General features: G+C 42.4%; 1 protein-coding gene across 1 annotated transcript; it reads right to left on the bottom strand.

The window, feature by feature from the left end:
- Positions 1 to 11972: 11972 nt before the first annotated feature.
- On the bottom strand, positions 11973 to 15346 carry LOC112881499. The gene is made up of 7 exons (XM_025946211.1): positions 14870 to 15346; positions 14032 to 14118; positions 13670 to 13927; positions 13414 to 13578; positions 13212 to 13265; positions 12939 to 13085; positions 11973 to 12706 (listed from the first exon to the last, which is right to left on the bottom strand). Exons 1-7 carry the CDS (start codon positions 15026 to 15028, stop codon positions 12329 to 12331), a joined length of 1248 nt encoding a protein of 415 aa, XP_025801996.1. The 5' UTR covers positions 15029 to 15346; the 3' UTR covers positions 11973 to 12328.
- Between the last annotated feature and the right edge of the window lie 729 nt (positions 15347 to 16075).

Genomic DNA, 16075 nt, shown 5'->3' with positions numbered 1-16075 from the left:
CCCAAAAACATATACAGAAAATTTATTATAACAGGTTTAACAACTGATTCTATCGCGCTATCTCTCATCTGATCTTCTAACAACAATTGTCACAGACGACTAGATAATTTTTAGCAATGCAAAAATCAAATGAGGCTGCGAGTGTGTTCATCCACGTTATCTGAAATGAGGGGTGTCGGTTTTTTTTCAGTACACCCTGTGAGTTCAAGCCACAACAATGTAACGTATCTCATTTAACTGTGTTTGAAACACGTGTAAGAAATATAGCCCCATTAGATTATAATTGTGATTTTGGTGATTACGTGATAGCAAAAACAATTTGAACAAGTGGCAGAAACATTCAAAGGACCGGTTGAACCAATATCCATAAAAAACAACGGCTTGGTGCATTGGAAGTTCAAATTGAAGTGAAAAATCGCAGCAACGATTTGAACAAGTGGCAGAAACATTCAAAGGACCGGTTGAACCGACACCCATGGAAAACAACGGCTTGGTGCATTGGAAGTTCAAATGATGATCAAGTGCAGAAATGACAGAAGAACCGGTTAAACCGACCACATGACCGGTTTAACCGACGCTCACAGAGAAGCCATCATTGCAATTGTCGTTTAGATTGCCCGAGAGATTTGGGAGTTACCGGTTTAACTGATGCTTTAGGCTTTTTGGCAGAAAAGTAAGCAACGGCTAAGAGTGGATCTCTAGCCTATATAAGACCTCATCCCAGTTTATTTGAGACTGCTAGAGTTCGTGAGAAGCTACCCACACTTTGAAGAAGTTCTCCAAGCCACCCAAGAGCTCATTGATCACATCCTTAGGTTTAGCACAAGCTTTGAGAGTATCAGTGCTAGAATTAGTTCTAGATAGAGTGAGAGAGTAAGATGTTGCTGCCTTGTATGTTGGTTTTTGAGTGAACCATGAGTTGTATCTCGGAGTGCCGGCCCCTTAGAGTCTTGGAAGCTCGCTGGCAAGTCATCAACCCTCCTCGGCTTGGTGTGGAGCGGCGACGACGGCTTTGTGGGGGGACGTGGAGACCGCCTTCCTTCGTGGAGAAGCTCCTTAGTGGAGATGGCATCGAGGTGACCGGGGATTTGGCGGGAGCCTCCGTGGCGAGTTAAGAAGAGTTCCGGAAGAGACTTAGTGACCGGAAAGCGATACTCTTAGTGAGTGCTTCAACAACATGGATTAGTGGTGGCCTTATGCCTACCGATATCACAGGATAAATCTTCGTGTCAAGAGTTTGCTTCCCCTCATCCTCTTCCTTTAAACTTCCGCATTTCTTATTGCAATCTTGTGTCCTTTTACGTTCTTAGTGTAGTATCTTGCTAAGATTGGCTATAGGTTGCAAAACTCTTTAGAATAAGATTTTCGCACTAGTTGAACCCTAGTTGCACATCTAGATAATATATTTTAGCTTATGTTTTGTGCTAACTAGTTCGAGGTTTTAGAATTGACTAATTCACCCCCTCCCCCTCTTAGTCTACGAGCACCGATTCCTTGCAACACATTGTTAAGCAAGATGATAGATGGGTCAGCTATAGAATATAACTGCTTCCTCCTGTGTGGATCAACTTGAGCAAGATGATAAGGGGCCTGGCTGGGCTGCTATCCGGTTTGGACTTGGAAGGGGCTCAGCTGGCCGTACACCGATTAGAGCAACTCTAAAAGACTCTCTATATTTTTATTTATTATTAGGAATAGAGATTTTGATGGAAAATACCCTCCAACAGCTTCTCTAAGTGGTTATCTAAATGTAGTCATCCTCCATTCCGTATTTCTCGCTAGCTAAAGATAGATAAGGAAAATAACTTTTTAGAGTGTACACAAGATATAGAAAAACAATTGGAGAGTGAAATTGGAGAGTAAAAATATATAGAAGGTGATTTTTATGTAGAAAGCTCTTCAAATGATAATTTAGAGAATAAAATTTAGAAAAACTCTCGAAGATGCTCTTATATCTTCCTTTTTTTCTCTTTTGTCCATTTGGTTATTTCCAAATTAGAATACAAGGGAACCCCACAACACACACTCCCACCCGCTCATCTTCCTATATACCGAGGCCTCCGGGGAGCACAAAAGAGCTTTTTTTATCAGACTCTTGGCTCCTCTTGTCTTTGAGATTTGTTTTCAAAGCTTAAGGTCTCCCATGCATGGCCAGATCCAAAACTTTCCCCTACATGGCTACAGATGGAAAATTGTCAGAGGTCCGGAACGTTGATTAGTGCTAATTGTACCCAAGGGCGGTTAATTTCTAGTGGGGATGGGAAACGTTGGGAATTTAAGATGAAGCGTCAAGAGCAAAAGATGAGCCTGGCGTGTATCATCAGCTACAGCCTGTCAACCTATAAGTGTTCCTTAGCAGAGCTATTGCACGGAGTTCATCAACTTCGCTGCACATGATCTCTATTAGCCTACAAGATGATTGAGCGGACGTCGGGAGTGCATTATCAACACTTCCCCGGTAAGATGGCAAATGTGCACGGGCCTAATGAAAATTATAAGAGTATTAATTATATGGCAAATATCCAATTGCAAAAACCAAGAGAAGTTGTTTAACCAAATATTTTTCCAACAAGACCAACCATAAAAAGCCGCTTCATCAGAGTAGCTAGAGCCATTTTGGCATGAGGCAGAACCGTGCCACACAGACCCTTAGGTTTGCATTTGTTACATGTGTATAACTACGGTAAAATAACTAAGTTTGGTGCAAATGTGTATAACTACAAGCGCAATAATTAAGTTTGGCACAAATATTTGTGTTTCTAAAGAAAAATTTAGCATGAGCCTTCGCATTATTCTCTGCAAGTTCTATTGGACTGTTCAGTATATAAAACTTGTGTCCATTAGGTTGCACTTGTATACAACTTGCTACTAGCACTACTAACAAAGATGAGTTGTCCTGGCGTCTCACATTTTTAGCACTACTGGCGGTTGATAATGCCAACCACTAGCATAAATTCCTAGAGGCCGGCGGTTTGAGGATTGCCCCTTGAAGTTGACCGCCAAAATAAAAATGCCTCAAATTTGTGCTAGAAGTCACTTAAGACAACTACAAACATAAATCGATTTCTATTGGCGTTTGGTTATGTGGCTCACCTCTGAAAATATATACAACCTTTTTTATAATAGCCATAACTTTTTTAGTGTGAAGTTAGATGAAGACAATATTGTAGAGCTCGATGAGATAGAAAACTTTGTAGTTGACAACTTTTTCAAATCTATTTTTTAAAATGATTTGTTTTATTTTTTTCCCAAACAACCTTAGATGGAGATGTACTCTATATATACCAAGGAACTTTGTAGTACTCAACAACATCTAGAACTTCATAGCACAAACTTTTCTTTTATAATTATTTAGAGTGCCAAATGCGCAATACAAGATTCGAAGAAGTGAAGTCGAAAGCATAGCATCCCTTATACAGGTACTTATGCTTTTTAAGTGAGATGGTAGCCTAGGCTACACGCGAAATGGGCCTTGTGATTGGTTTAATATTTTTTGCATTTAGTATTCCAAAATGGTGAGAACTGGTTTTTGCTGGAGAAACCACAAATCGTTTTTACCACAAAATGCCAAATTTTATTACACAGCTAGCGTACCTGTGCATATGTAATGGGCTCTAGATATAGCTATTTGTTGGACTCGACAATGAAAACCTAAATGCTCAATATAGGACATGTGCATATAAAGTGGCAACATCCAGAAAATATAAATTTTAACCTCCTTTCTTTTTTGTGGAATAGCTGGGCTGAAAAAATGGGAGTCGACGAGTATGCTGAACATTTGTTGAGGTTCGTGTTGGGGATGTGATACATCAGGAGGATTGAGTCGAATGGTCATCTCCGTGTTGGCAAGGCCATGTGTGTCATGTTTGCGCGTGATCACGACATCAGAAACTTAGGTTCTCTTCAGGGCTCAGGCCAGTGATGCCTTAGCAGGGTGTAGAGACGGCCTTGCCACATATCACAGGCCTTTTTTATCACCTGTCAGCGATATGGGCTAGGCGGACATCTCCAGCATGCTATGGGTGGAAATTTCCGGATAAATCACGTGTTGATCCCTGTTAAATACAGGTGAAGAAATCTAAGATAGCACATTCCACTTAAAACAAAAGTATCAGTGCAGACTAATTATTTTGTCTCCTCTAATGAGATGGCCGGGTCAAAGCAGAGGAGGAAGACTAGACTATGATGTTGTATAGCAGCATGGCAATTAGAATACAGTGACGACACTTGCCAAGACTTCCCCTGAGGATGGGACACATCGGGAGTTTCGGCTCAAGGTTGCGGTTGAGGAAATGAACCAGCATCTACACATTACTGTCACAAGCACTGCAAGCCACCTTGTCCAAGATGCAAAGCATGTGTGCATCTGTGTATGTGAGTTTGATGTGTGGGGTGTCTGGTGATATCATCCACGAGATGTAGAATCTTCGATAACTTGTGTCGTCCAATCAACACGAATGCTTTTACGGTGTTGTCTCTACTGCTGTATGGCAGTAATAATGCAAGTTAAATAGAAAGCGCCCATTCATTTTACATCAGTTTCCTATAAAAGCTACAGCATTTCCAAGGGGGAATAAAATCACTGGCTCCTGCTGCAACAGTGGCATCATCAAAAATTAGAATTCATACAGACCATGTGTGGAATGAGCTAGCCAGAAACTGGGGAGCGAGATGAGACATGAACTGCATGGTTGAAGACGTTTCCAGTGGGGATGGGATACATCAGGAGATTCAGCTCAACTCGGGGAGCCAGAAGCCGTGTCACGCCCAGCAAACCCGGAGAGATAGTTTATCGATGTGTCCCGTCATACCAAATAGCTTCTTGACGAGAATGCCGGAACAGATACACTGGAACATCATGCGCAGCATTTGTGTGCTTGTCCTGTTCAAAGTTGCAGCCGAATCTCACAATGAGCCAAAATGTGTATTTCAATCAAAATGGACAACTCTACTTCTCAATGAGGATCTTGGGGGATGTACCTCTTATCAAAAGGATATCTCACACGACAAGGTTTTTATTGGTGATCAAACGCATTGCTTGGGAGTTCGAGATTAATTAAATTACTGCAAACGAATTTGTGGCCATGCCACCAAGGCCTTTGTGTGTGTCTATGTGTGTGTCAAGCTTTTGTCTGTATAACCTCATCTTCCATGCGGCTAGCAAAAACATCATCTCGGCTGAACGAATATGCATGGTGGATACATCCAACCGCATATACATGTAGATACGCTTGTTGGAACAGATACCCTTTTTAGATTAAGGAAAGAAATTAAATCCGGTTTCAGCAAACATGAACCGAGAGCTTACAGCTGAAAAGAACCACACGTACCCTGCAGCACTTAGGCCACTAAACAGACTCAAAGACTCAAAACTTGACAGCAGCAAAAGGGAACCAAAGTCTGAAAACAAAACAGTAGCACTTGATTCTCCTCTGAAGGTTCCATCCTGCCTTATTGAAGACTTCCATAACAGTAAACTCCAAGCTTTGGCATCCCTTCTTCAAGCTATTTCTCTCTTCCTCTTTAGATAGAATCGACCAACTCCTTATCCAAGATGGTCCCCTAAAGATAACCTGCGGAAATGAGTTAGGTATCGATCTTTCAAAGACCACATCGTTCCTACACAACCACAATGCCCAGCAAAGAAATTTGTCCTCGCAGTTTTAGAGAAAACCCCCGAAGCCAAGACCCAAAAAGATTAGTGATACTTGTTAGATGCGATCTCCTACTCAGTTAAGGGCTAAGTCTCCCGCCTCAACCACGCACCCTGATCGGGGGCGCGCCAGCCATCCCTGGCAAAGGGCCCCCTTCGCGCAACACCATAAAGGAAAGGGGACACCGAGTATGCTATTGAACGATGGCCGCGCTGCAGTACCCCATAGAAATCACAGCTCCACTGATCAGGAGAGGTGCTGAAGCAGAGGGAAGGCCCACCGCACCGACGTCATCGACTTCGCCGCCACCTCCTCTGCACCACCCGTCGCCCCTTGTCAATGGCTTCTCCACGGACCTACGGTTTTCAATTCTCTCTCTCTCTCTCTCTCTCTCTCTCTCTCTCTCTCTCTCTCTCTCTCTCTCTCTCTCTCATGTGTACACAGATGTAAACCATGTTGTTCTTATTCACAAGCTAATGCAATTACCCGCTTGATCTATTCCTAGAGATCCTGTAATTTCTATCAATACTACTTGGTGGTTGTATGTCAAAAGAGATGCCGACAGCATTCCGAATCAAACGTGCCACATGGCAGTCAAAAAAAACAGATGTTGGAACAGATACTTGCATCCTGATACATCTGAACGAAAATCAAGCGACGAAGCTATGTAGTTTTCACGGAATCCTGTTGTAAGAGACGTTTCAGCTGGTAGCTGTCAGATAGAACATTTGTAAGAGCAGTTTTTTGCATACTTTCTTTTTTCGTAAGTGCAGGCCAAATAATTGTCACCTGACTTGTGACGTCCACAGAGATCTCTTGTACAGCACCACCACCTCCAGCCGTGGTTCTACTCTTCAGAAATTTTAGATGACACATGAAATAAATAAAGATGTAAGCGAAGGCGAAAAAACAGCAGGGTGGTGTGTGTGTGTTCATTTATATCTGGAACAGGATGTGTACGTCCTTTTAAACGTGTCGTTTGAGATCATGCAAATGCGAAGTGAGCTAAAAAGGCTCATCAGTTCCGCCTTATAACAAGCAAGAGTGCTCTTAGTTGACCTCAGTGACTGAGACTAGGTACCTTTGTTATATCTGAATTTACTTTTCACGAAATATGAGGGGAAACCCCCAACTGATCTGACTTTTTACATATAGAAATGAAACTGTACAAACACTACACAATTGTTATATCAGATTTTAATGCCAGTGCTGTCATTATAATGTAGCAACCTTGAGGGTGAATCGATGAAAGCCTAAAATCTCAGTTTATGGCGCACGCCTATAAAGCTACGCCACTCAAGAACTCAATGGCAATAGAATGGCTTGTCTGAAAACTGGTGATCAGGGTGACGATTTAATGAACATATAGCTTGGAGATTAGAACTCAATGGCAACCAGATGGGAGCGATTTCTGTTGGGAATGGGATACATTGGGATTTTCAGCTCCATTCTGACATCTAAAGCTGACGAATGAATGGGAGGGCAACATGAAAAAATGAATGAGGCCACAAGTGCATGTTGAGTTTCTTGAATTGGAGGCCGAGTGTAATCTCATAGAGTACACCTCAGTTACCTCTGATCCTAGATATTAATTTATTCAGCTTTATCCCAAATCAAATATTTTTACTTTTTAGTTTAGTCTAGTGATAACTAAAAAGTTGTTAAGATTAACATAGCATTAGGTCAATGTATTCATCTCGGAACATATTCTCATAATATGTAGCTCTTTCAGCTTCGAATAATATATTTCATAGATACTATTGGTCAAAGTGCAATATTGAAAATCATGTTGGTGCCCTAGTGCACTTGTATTTTTTGAATCAGGGGGATTAGGACTTTGATAACTTGTGTAGCCCAAACGAAAAGTAAATGAACATTTTATGTCCGAATGTCCCTTATCTGAATTCATATTGTGTCTATCAGTAATGGCCGAGTTGGATGTGATCTTGCATGTGTTACATGCTTTGTCAGCATGAATGTCGTTTTTCGCCAAATTTTAATTTATATCTAGCTGGTTTCTGTAATTCTAAACTGTTCTGTAATTCTAAACTGTGAAAAAAAATTAATGACGGTGTCTACCAATTTTCCCATTTTTTCAGGAAAAAGTATTATTAGCAAGCAATATGCAGTACATGTCAAAAATTCAATAGTTCCTCATAAGACAAAAGGTCTTTAATGGTATTTTTTAAAACACGGTACAGATATAGATGATTACAACACCTCACACACTCACAGTCACCTATAAACTTCAAGTAATTATGGCAAGGCATACCATTTAAAAGAATAATGAGCTAAAAAACAGGATGCTAAGTAAGAAACTCAAACCTAGGTAACTTAATTAACCAACTGCGCTACACTCAGTTCACAATACATTACTACTACAACCAAAATTTTCAGATTTGAAAATTTCAATCACCCTATTTCATTGTCATAAATAAAAGAACAAAATAATTAACTCACTTGTGAATATAAATTTTATGAATAAAAAGAAGGAAGTGTGACTTTCTGTCTTCCATCAGCCCAATTGAATAGCTAGTGTTCCATCAGAAAACAAGAACTGTTAATAGCTAGTTTACTTGTCTTACATGTGCAACATGCATGCTATCAATGTGGCTACCTGCTGGGTAATAAATCAATGAAAGACTAGAGCCTCTATTACGAGTTATGCCTATAAATCTGCACTGTTCGAGGAGGAGAAAGTTCACCTGCTTTCTGGTTCTACAGAGGAAACATCTTTAAAAAAAGCAAAATTCATATATAGCTGCTTTAGTACTCATTGGCTAGGTTGAAACCATGAAAGGTTGCTGGGTATGTTGAATAGCATGGCGACTACAGGAATCGAATAGCGACCCGATGAAGAGGTTTCTAATGGGGATGGGATACATCAGGAGTGTTAGCTCAAGTGGCCTCAACTGACTCCGTGAGGTTGAACCTCCATGGAAGCAAGGCCTGCAAGCTAGCTTGTTGACTCCGTGAGGTTGAACCTCCATGGAAGCAAGGCCAGCAAGCTAGCTTGTTGACTCGCTCCCTGCAGCGCGTCTCTAGCTCCGTGTATCGTGGCATTTTGAGATTGGAAGTTTGGGGTCCCTAGCTAGGCCTGTAAAGACTGACCATGGGAGTTGAGGTATATCATGTGCTGTCAATCCGACCTTTGCCTGTCGGCCACAAGGACTCAACAGAGCGGCGCCCCCGGTCTATTGCGGCTCTATCCTCATTGCCAAGGCACCAGAAAGATTTCCAGTAAGTCAGTAATCTTGCCAATTTGGCATGATGTACACCTCTGCAATGATAGGGTAACTCTCCTATTCTTCCTTCAGGTTGACAATATGACCTTGTCATGTAAAATTATTAATGAGAAATCTTATGGTCTACACTAATTAATTAGCAGCACCAGCAAATAAGGTAAGAACGTTGTGGTACACCAAAACCAATGCAACTTTTAGCTAAATTAAGTTATTTCGCCTAATTGACAAAGTCGCTGAGACATACCTGATAATCGGTCCTTCTCTCTATCGTTCAAACTAAACTCAGCAGTACGAGGATCATTGCTATATATGTTAACTTTTAAAATGTAATGTACCTAGTGTGCTTGTGATACAAATCCGAGTATGTGACGACGTGCTCTCAATAATGTGTAGACATATAGCTGCCTGGTGGGTGAATTGATGAGAGCATAATAAGGGTTGAATTTATGATGGATGCCTATAAAACTGCACCCTACATCAAAGAAGCAATAGGCCTCTTGCTTAACTTTGCAATAGTGGCAACATCCAGAGAACAAAATCCACACCTCCTTTAGTCTGAAATGGCTACTCTTGAGAAGCTTTGTAACGGGGATGGGATGCATCAAGAGTTTTAGATCAAGAGTAAGCTCAAAGACAAGATGTAACCCCAGACTAGGAAGCGCTTACTGCTGCCAGATAGTAGCAGGCTTGCTGGGTGTCGCACCTTGGGACGTCGGATGATCGCTGCCATGACTTAGCTGTCAGTGTCACCCTTTACACTTCAAGAAAGCGTGTTGCGAGGCTTGAATAATCTGAGAATACCCTAAAATCATAACTCTATTGTAAGTATGTTTATTAGAGAAATCTGACATAATAATCAAGTAAATTGCAAAATAGTTTGCAGTAAATCAGTAGTATCATGAAAATATCACATGTTACCTTCTCATTTCATTCCATGGTTCCATTAGTAAACTACTTTGGTTTAACAAAAAAACTAATAATTGATTAGACATAAAGAATTGAGTTGAATAAAAGATAACTTCAGCCGATTCTTAACAGTTGTATTTTTTTGAAACGGAACTGGCAAGAGTCTTGCCATTCATATATTAATAGAGGAAAAGAGTTGAACACGTTCCTTCCACCTGTCGGTCGGAAAGTGACTGAAATATTTTTCTTTAAGGTGTGAATTATTGGTCACCCAAATTTCAAAACGTAGACATTTCACCTTCAAATGGATTTTCTCGGATTCTTGTCAACCTTCTCTCTCTTTTTTGGTCTTTTTAGATGGTCTTTTTACGGGCTTACTTAAATAGGACATTTTTTTTGTTCGGCCTGACGAGCTAAACGGGGTTGATGGGCCTTACCAGCCCACTAGGCTAGCTAATCAATACTGCAGTTTATGGGCCAGCCCAGACATTATGGGTCGACACTATCCGGGGTTCTCTTTCACTTCATCAGACAAGACATATACGATCCGCTTAGGCGCCACGAGATCCACAGTAGGTCAGTAGCATGTGAAATAATGAGAACTCTTATAGTCTACATTAATTAGCAGCACCTAGAAATATGATAAGAACCTTATGCTACACCCGGAGTTATGTTTCTTTGCTCTTTTTAAGATTGTATAGATTCTAGTTATACATGCAGAGGCCTGGAATGTTTCAATATTTTGTATCATCTTGATGTAATGATCTTGAAATTTACAAAACTTTCAATTTCACAAAAAACATAACTGTACATCAAGACTAATCGTTATGAGCTTTCGCCTAATTGACGAAGTCGCTCGAACATGGGAGCTAGACAGTATCTCTGATAATTTCATCGGTCCCTCTTTCTATATATAGTTCAAACTCAACAACGTCGAGCATCACGAATATGTCAAATTTTAATAAATGTTGTACATACCCAGTGTACTTGTGCATGTGCTACGTGCTCTCATTCTCTCAGTGTGAATGCCTATAAAACTGCACCCTTCAAGGGACTAATAGATCACTTGCTTCCCGGTGCTAGTGGCAACATACAAAAAAACAAAAAACAAAACTTAGCCCCCTCTTGTAGAATGGAATGGCTACCTAAAACTGGAGAGGTTTGCAGGGATGCTGAATGGCATGGTAACTAGAATTGGGAGGCGACTTGTCAAGAGTTTTGTAATGGGGATGCGATGCATCAAGAATTTTAGATAAGAGTGAGCCAAAAAGTAAACATCTGAGGAGGGCTGAGCTAGCATGCGGTAGGCAAGACTTAGCTCGAGCGCTCCCTATCGGCGTAATCAGAACTTGTTGTAATTAACCTGTTTTTGGTGGAGCTTACCTACACAGAAAGCTTCAAGAGAAAGGAAGTACCGTTATTGCTTTCTCGAGCAAGGCTTTATTCATTACTTCCTCCGTCCTAATATATAAATAATGCGTAACCATTTTTTACTCAAGTCTCATAATGTAAGGCGCGCTCTCTCTATACGCACGTTGTAATACTAGCGTTGATGGAGAGAATTAAATATATTCTTTAGTTTTCAAACCAGAAATGGATATACTGGACGGAGGGAGTATAAGACAGCATTATGACACATTATCAAAATTGACCAATGACACAAAGAAGTAAAGACAAACAAAACTAGCTCAAACAAAAGAGAACTTTGAGCCTTCCCTCAAAGAGAGAGAGAGAGAGAGAGAGAACTTCAGCCAATTCTTACCAGTTGAATATGTCTTCTACCTATTGGTCAGAGAAACTGCCTGAAACCTATTTTTCAAGATGAATACGTAGTTAGTCCAATTTTTTTTTAAAAAATGCTGGCATCTCACCTTCAAATGGATTTGTTCAATTTATGTTTATCTTTTCTGATTTTCTTTTTCCAGCGTGATGGACCAAGACAGCCCACTAGGCTAATTATGCTGTGGCCTGTGTCACTGTATGAGCCAGTCCAACATAGTATGGGCTGAGACCTCGCATGTGTGAGAAAGAGAGCCACCAGTACTGAATGCGTCTATATGCTGCTGGTGCTGTGCCTAATGGGCCATAGCGCCATTGTGGGGCAGAGGGCAATGCTTTCATATACTTCCAGGGAGGAGTGAGATATGAAGAGAAAGGAATAGAGTACTGGAAGCAATGAGCTCAACACCATTACCATCAGCCAATATGCTAGAGCACACATTCAAAATACTTGGGGACGATGACCCATAAGCAGACTTGAAAAAATCCGCAGAGGTCACTCACCAGCCCAGCACCACCACCTCAAGCCATGCTTCTTCTCTTCAGAAACTTTACATGGCTCATGGGAAAAAAAGATGAAAAAAGAAAAGAAAAATACTAGGCTCTAGGGCACATACACATGTTACACACTAGTACACTACCTAGGACTGAATAAGATGCAGATCAAAGCTGTATTGCACACTTGAATGCTTGGTTACATTTTTTTTCATGGTGACAGCACTTCACACTACACACTAGAAGTAGTCATGGGCAATTTGAATTCTTGCCAGGGCCACCGTAGTAGAAATAGGTGCCCCAGTCGCCATTGTTACCGTTCTGCACGTCGTAGCAGTTGGACTGCTCGGTGAAGGTACCCACCCCCTTTGGGGCACTCAGCTGGTTGCTGCTGTCCACCACCTGAATGTTCTTGAAGTAGCTCGCCTTGCCGAACCCTTCCTCGGGGAAGTGCCCACTGCCCATCTGCGTCGACGTGTGCGCACCATCGGGCTCTGAATTCACCACCTCACCACCCCACTCAATCATCGATGCGCTGTCGGCGAGGTAGGAGAAGAGGAAGGACGGCCAGTAGCCTAAGACATACTCCTTGCCAAACTGCATCCACCAGTTGCCTTCCTTTGGGTCCTGCTCATAGGGCACAAAAATCAGAATCTTTAGGTAAGGATAAATTAAAAGGTACTTAACTATGCAGTGCATGTGGTTTGGAGGAAACCATTTTGAAACACTGGTGTGAGCATGGGCAGGAGCATTTTTGTAACAAGTGGACAGAGATTCTATGGCACTGTGGTTCTTGTGCTGATTCTGAAGTCACTAATGTGGTGAGGCCTGATGATTACTTTAATTGCTCAATGCTCACCTTCCAGATCAGGATGCTGATATCATACTGGGAACCGGCGTAGTTCGAGATGGGGAATATGCTCGCCCCCATGGCAATCTCGCTGTTGATCTGAATGAATCCTGAGCACAACATGTTATAGCACCCTGTTGCCTGATATGCATCACTCTGCGAAATACACAATAGGAAAGCAATGCATGAGCCATTGAGTTGGTGCGGCAATGCATGAATTTCTGTCAATTACTGAAACAAATTAATAATATAAGCACGAGGTACTGAATTTGCGAGACTTACAGTCCAGTATGTGAACAGCCTAGTGTTGTTGTCTCCATAGAGGTCAGGACTAACCTGATGAACCAAAACCAAACATCACATATGAATAAATGTTAAGACACATTTCAGGTTGCATGCGACTGCCAAAAATGTCAGCATTTACTTGACACAAGAATGAACAAACTGAACTCATGAGGTCAGAATGTCAGATTCTTTGCAGTACCTGCCAACCAGCCTCTATGCTGTTCAGATCCTCCCCAAATGAACCCCCCAAGATCCAGAGCTGGGACAGACTAAACTCGTTAGCCTGCTGAATCTTGGGCTCCCAAACATTAATGGTAGCCTTTGCACCATAGTACTTATCACCTTCGACGTACGCTATGGCGTGCTGAATTCCACAATGGCAACAGTTCAGTTATCACAACATGTCAATGTAACCAAGCTCTTCAATCTCAGCAAGACAAACAATGTGGACGTACTTGGTGACCACCCTCACTGAGCATGTTAGGATCAACAGACAGTGGGTTCGGAACAGTATGACGCTTCCTGCCATACCGCCTTATGGAGCTGGCACGGAGCAGGTCGTCCTTCTTGGTTCTCCTGATTGGGACCGTGCCCTCGGGACATCTGCCATTTCGATGCCACATCTGGAGCATCGGCTTCTCGCCGGCATTGTTGGAGCCAATGCTGCTCTTGGCATCATCATATAGACCTTCAGGGTGGTAGGCCGGCCTAAACTGCAATGACAGAGATTTTGGGCAGTGTTAAAATAGTGAGTCCATAAATTAACCATTAGGTTTGTTTTTAATCCTGAAAAGATTTAAGAGGCTGACTGACACACCTGTATTGTGTGGTTCTTGAGGAGAGGATGGTCGAAGGCTGGTTGGTGGGAGATATGCACGCAGTCGATGATGTCTCCATCTGGGCTCTGAGGAATAAATCTTCTATCAGTGTCAGATGGAAAAGGCATTGTTCTAGCCAAAGCAATGCTCATGTCGACTTCTTTTGATTTTTCAAAATGTCCACTTCATTCAAAATAAAGCTTCAAGATTGCAACTTTTAGGGGGGGAGGGTGTAGAAGAAAAGATCAAATATGCAATACTAAGCTGACATTGTAGAACTCTGCACATTCTTTCAGCTCAGAAACTCTGAAACTGAAGCAGGAAGCAAAATGTTGAGAAAAGCAAGGTTTTTCCCCTTTTCAACAATCAGAGAAAATATGACTTTGCAAGAGCCAGCCTGTCTGCAATAACCATTCATCTTTTTCTGCTCCTAGTTTGCTTGAATGTGCATAGTCCATATCCAAAAGGCGAGAACTTTATGAAAAAAATTCTCCAAAGTGACATGGAACTGAACTGATTTACCAGCGAGGATAGCCCAAAACCAAAAGAATCAGAGAAAAGTAGCCTTTTTCATTGCTGAATAATGAGGATGCAATGCAACTTCTCACTGAAACTGCCTCTAATCCTACAAAATGCAGCTAAAATAGCGAACCAATAAATCAAAAAAAAAAACAAGAACACATCCCCCAACCCAAGCATCTATCTGCAAAGAAACCCCAATTTGAACTCCCATTTTGGAACCATTCGTTCCAAAACTCATCAGCACAGAGCTCAACGAGCGCACTCAAAAGAAAGAGCAATCATTTCAAGCTTCACGGACGAGTAGCTGCCACCCACCTCGATGCTCTTCACGGCCGGCTTGTTGAGCCGCTTGAGGTGCCGGTGCACCCTCCCCGCCGGCGACCTGGCCCCCGCCACCGCGGCCGCCCACAGCACCCACGCCGCCGTCACGGCCACCGCCCACGACGCGGGGCCGCCACCGCGCGCCCTCGCCATGCGCTCCCGACTCGCAGGCCCAGCACACTCCTCCCTGCCACCGCTCAGGCGCTCAGCTCAGCAAAGACAGCAACGTCTCCTCCTTTCTCCTTGCCCCCTCCCCTCTCTCGAGAAATTCAAGAACGCCCTTGTCCGTCGCAGAAACGCCCCCGCACGCTTGCTTCGCCAAGGGCCGATCCGCGAATACGGGGAGAATGCAGGGGGGGCGGGGGCCTCGCCTCCCGTGAGCACGCAAGGCTGCTGCTGCAGCAGCAGGGGGAGTGGGGAAGTGTGCAGTGCGAGCTCGGTGGGAAGCGGGCGGAGGAGGAGACTGGTCGGCCTGCCTGCAGCCTGTGCTACTCGCCATGGCTTTTGCCGTTTCCGAGCTTTAATTTTGTACCATTGGACGAAAATGCCCCTCCCCGTGCTCCATGATTCGCGAATTGTTTAGGCGCACGGTGTGGATGCCGACGAGTGACGACCGTCACGCTGACGTGTGGGGCCAACCAGATCGAACAGCGGCCGTGCAGCGCTTTTTGAAATTTTTTTACTGTCAAGTGTAAACAATACAAATGACTGTTTTTGCGTTTTTCTTACAACAAAAAAATTGTTCTTTTTGAAGAAAACACATGTTACTGGTGTTTGGTTAACAGGAGATTGGAGTGCCACGTAGGATGCAACTAGTGGCATGGTTTGAATGACAGGGTGACAATAGAGTGCGGAGTGCTCAAATAGTTTGGTGACAGGCTACGATGGAGCTATGTGGAACAAGATGACATGGAACTACGCACCAATCTAACTTCTATGTTCAAAATCCAACTGAAGTCCTTTTTAAAAAAAATAGTGTCCAAAATCTTTGTTGTTAAGTTAGGTTATTTTTTGAAAGGAAAGTTAATTTATTTATAAAAATAATTTTGAACACTGTAAATTATAATTTATAACTGAATGATTTGTAATTCATTAAATTTTTTTACTTTACCAAAATGCCAGAAGTAATCTGAAATTAGATAGTCCATGGGAATAAGGTTTTCAGGTTGCTTAGAACGAAACAGTACTAGCAAGTGCTTC

The sequence above is a fragment of the Panicum hallii genome, chromosome 2 (assembly GCF_002211085.1).
Source record: "Panicum hallii strain FIL2 chromosome 2, PHallii_v3.1, whole genome shotgun sequence".
Lineage (NCBI taxonomy): Eukaryota > Viridiplantae > Streptophyta > Magnoliopsida > Poales > Poaceae > Panicum > Panicum hallii.
Note: the sequence above shows the minus strand (reverse complement) of the source record. Positions and strands in the feature narration are given on the sequence as shown.

Bases quoted from the DNA above. Each gene is read 5' to 3' on its own strand.
- LOC112881499 (XM_025946211.1), bottom strand. From the start codon at position 15,028: ATGGCGAGGGCGCGCGGTGGCGGCCCCGCGTCGTGGGCGGTGGCCGTG. The intron at 13,579-13,669 runs GTACGTCCACAT...TGTGGAATTCAG, and splicing joins TCAGTGAGGGTGGTCACCAA to CACGCCATAGCGTACGTCGA. The intron at 12,707-12,938 runs GTGAGCATTGAG...CCCTATGAGCAG, and splicing joins TCAGCATCCTGATCTGGAAG to GACCCAAAGGAAGGCAACTG.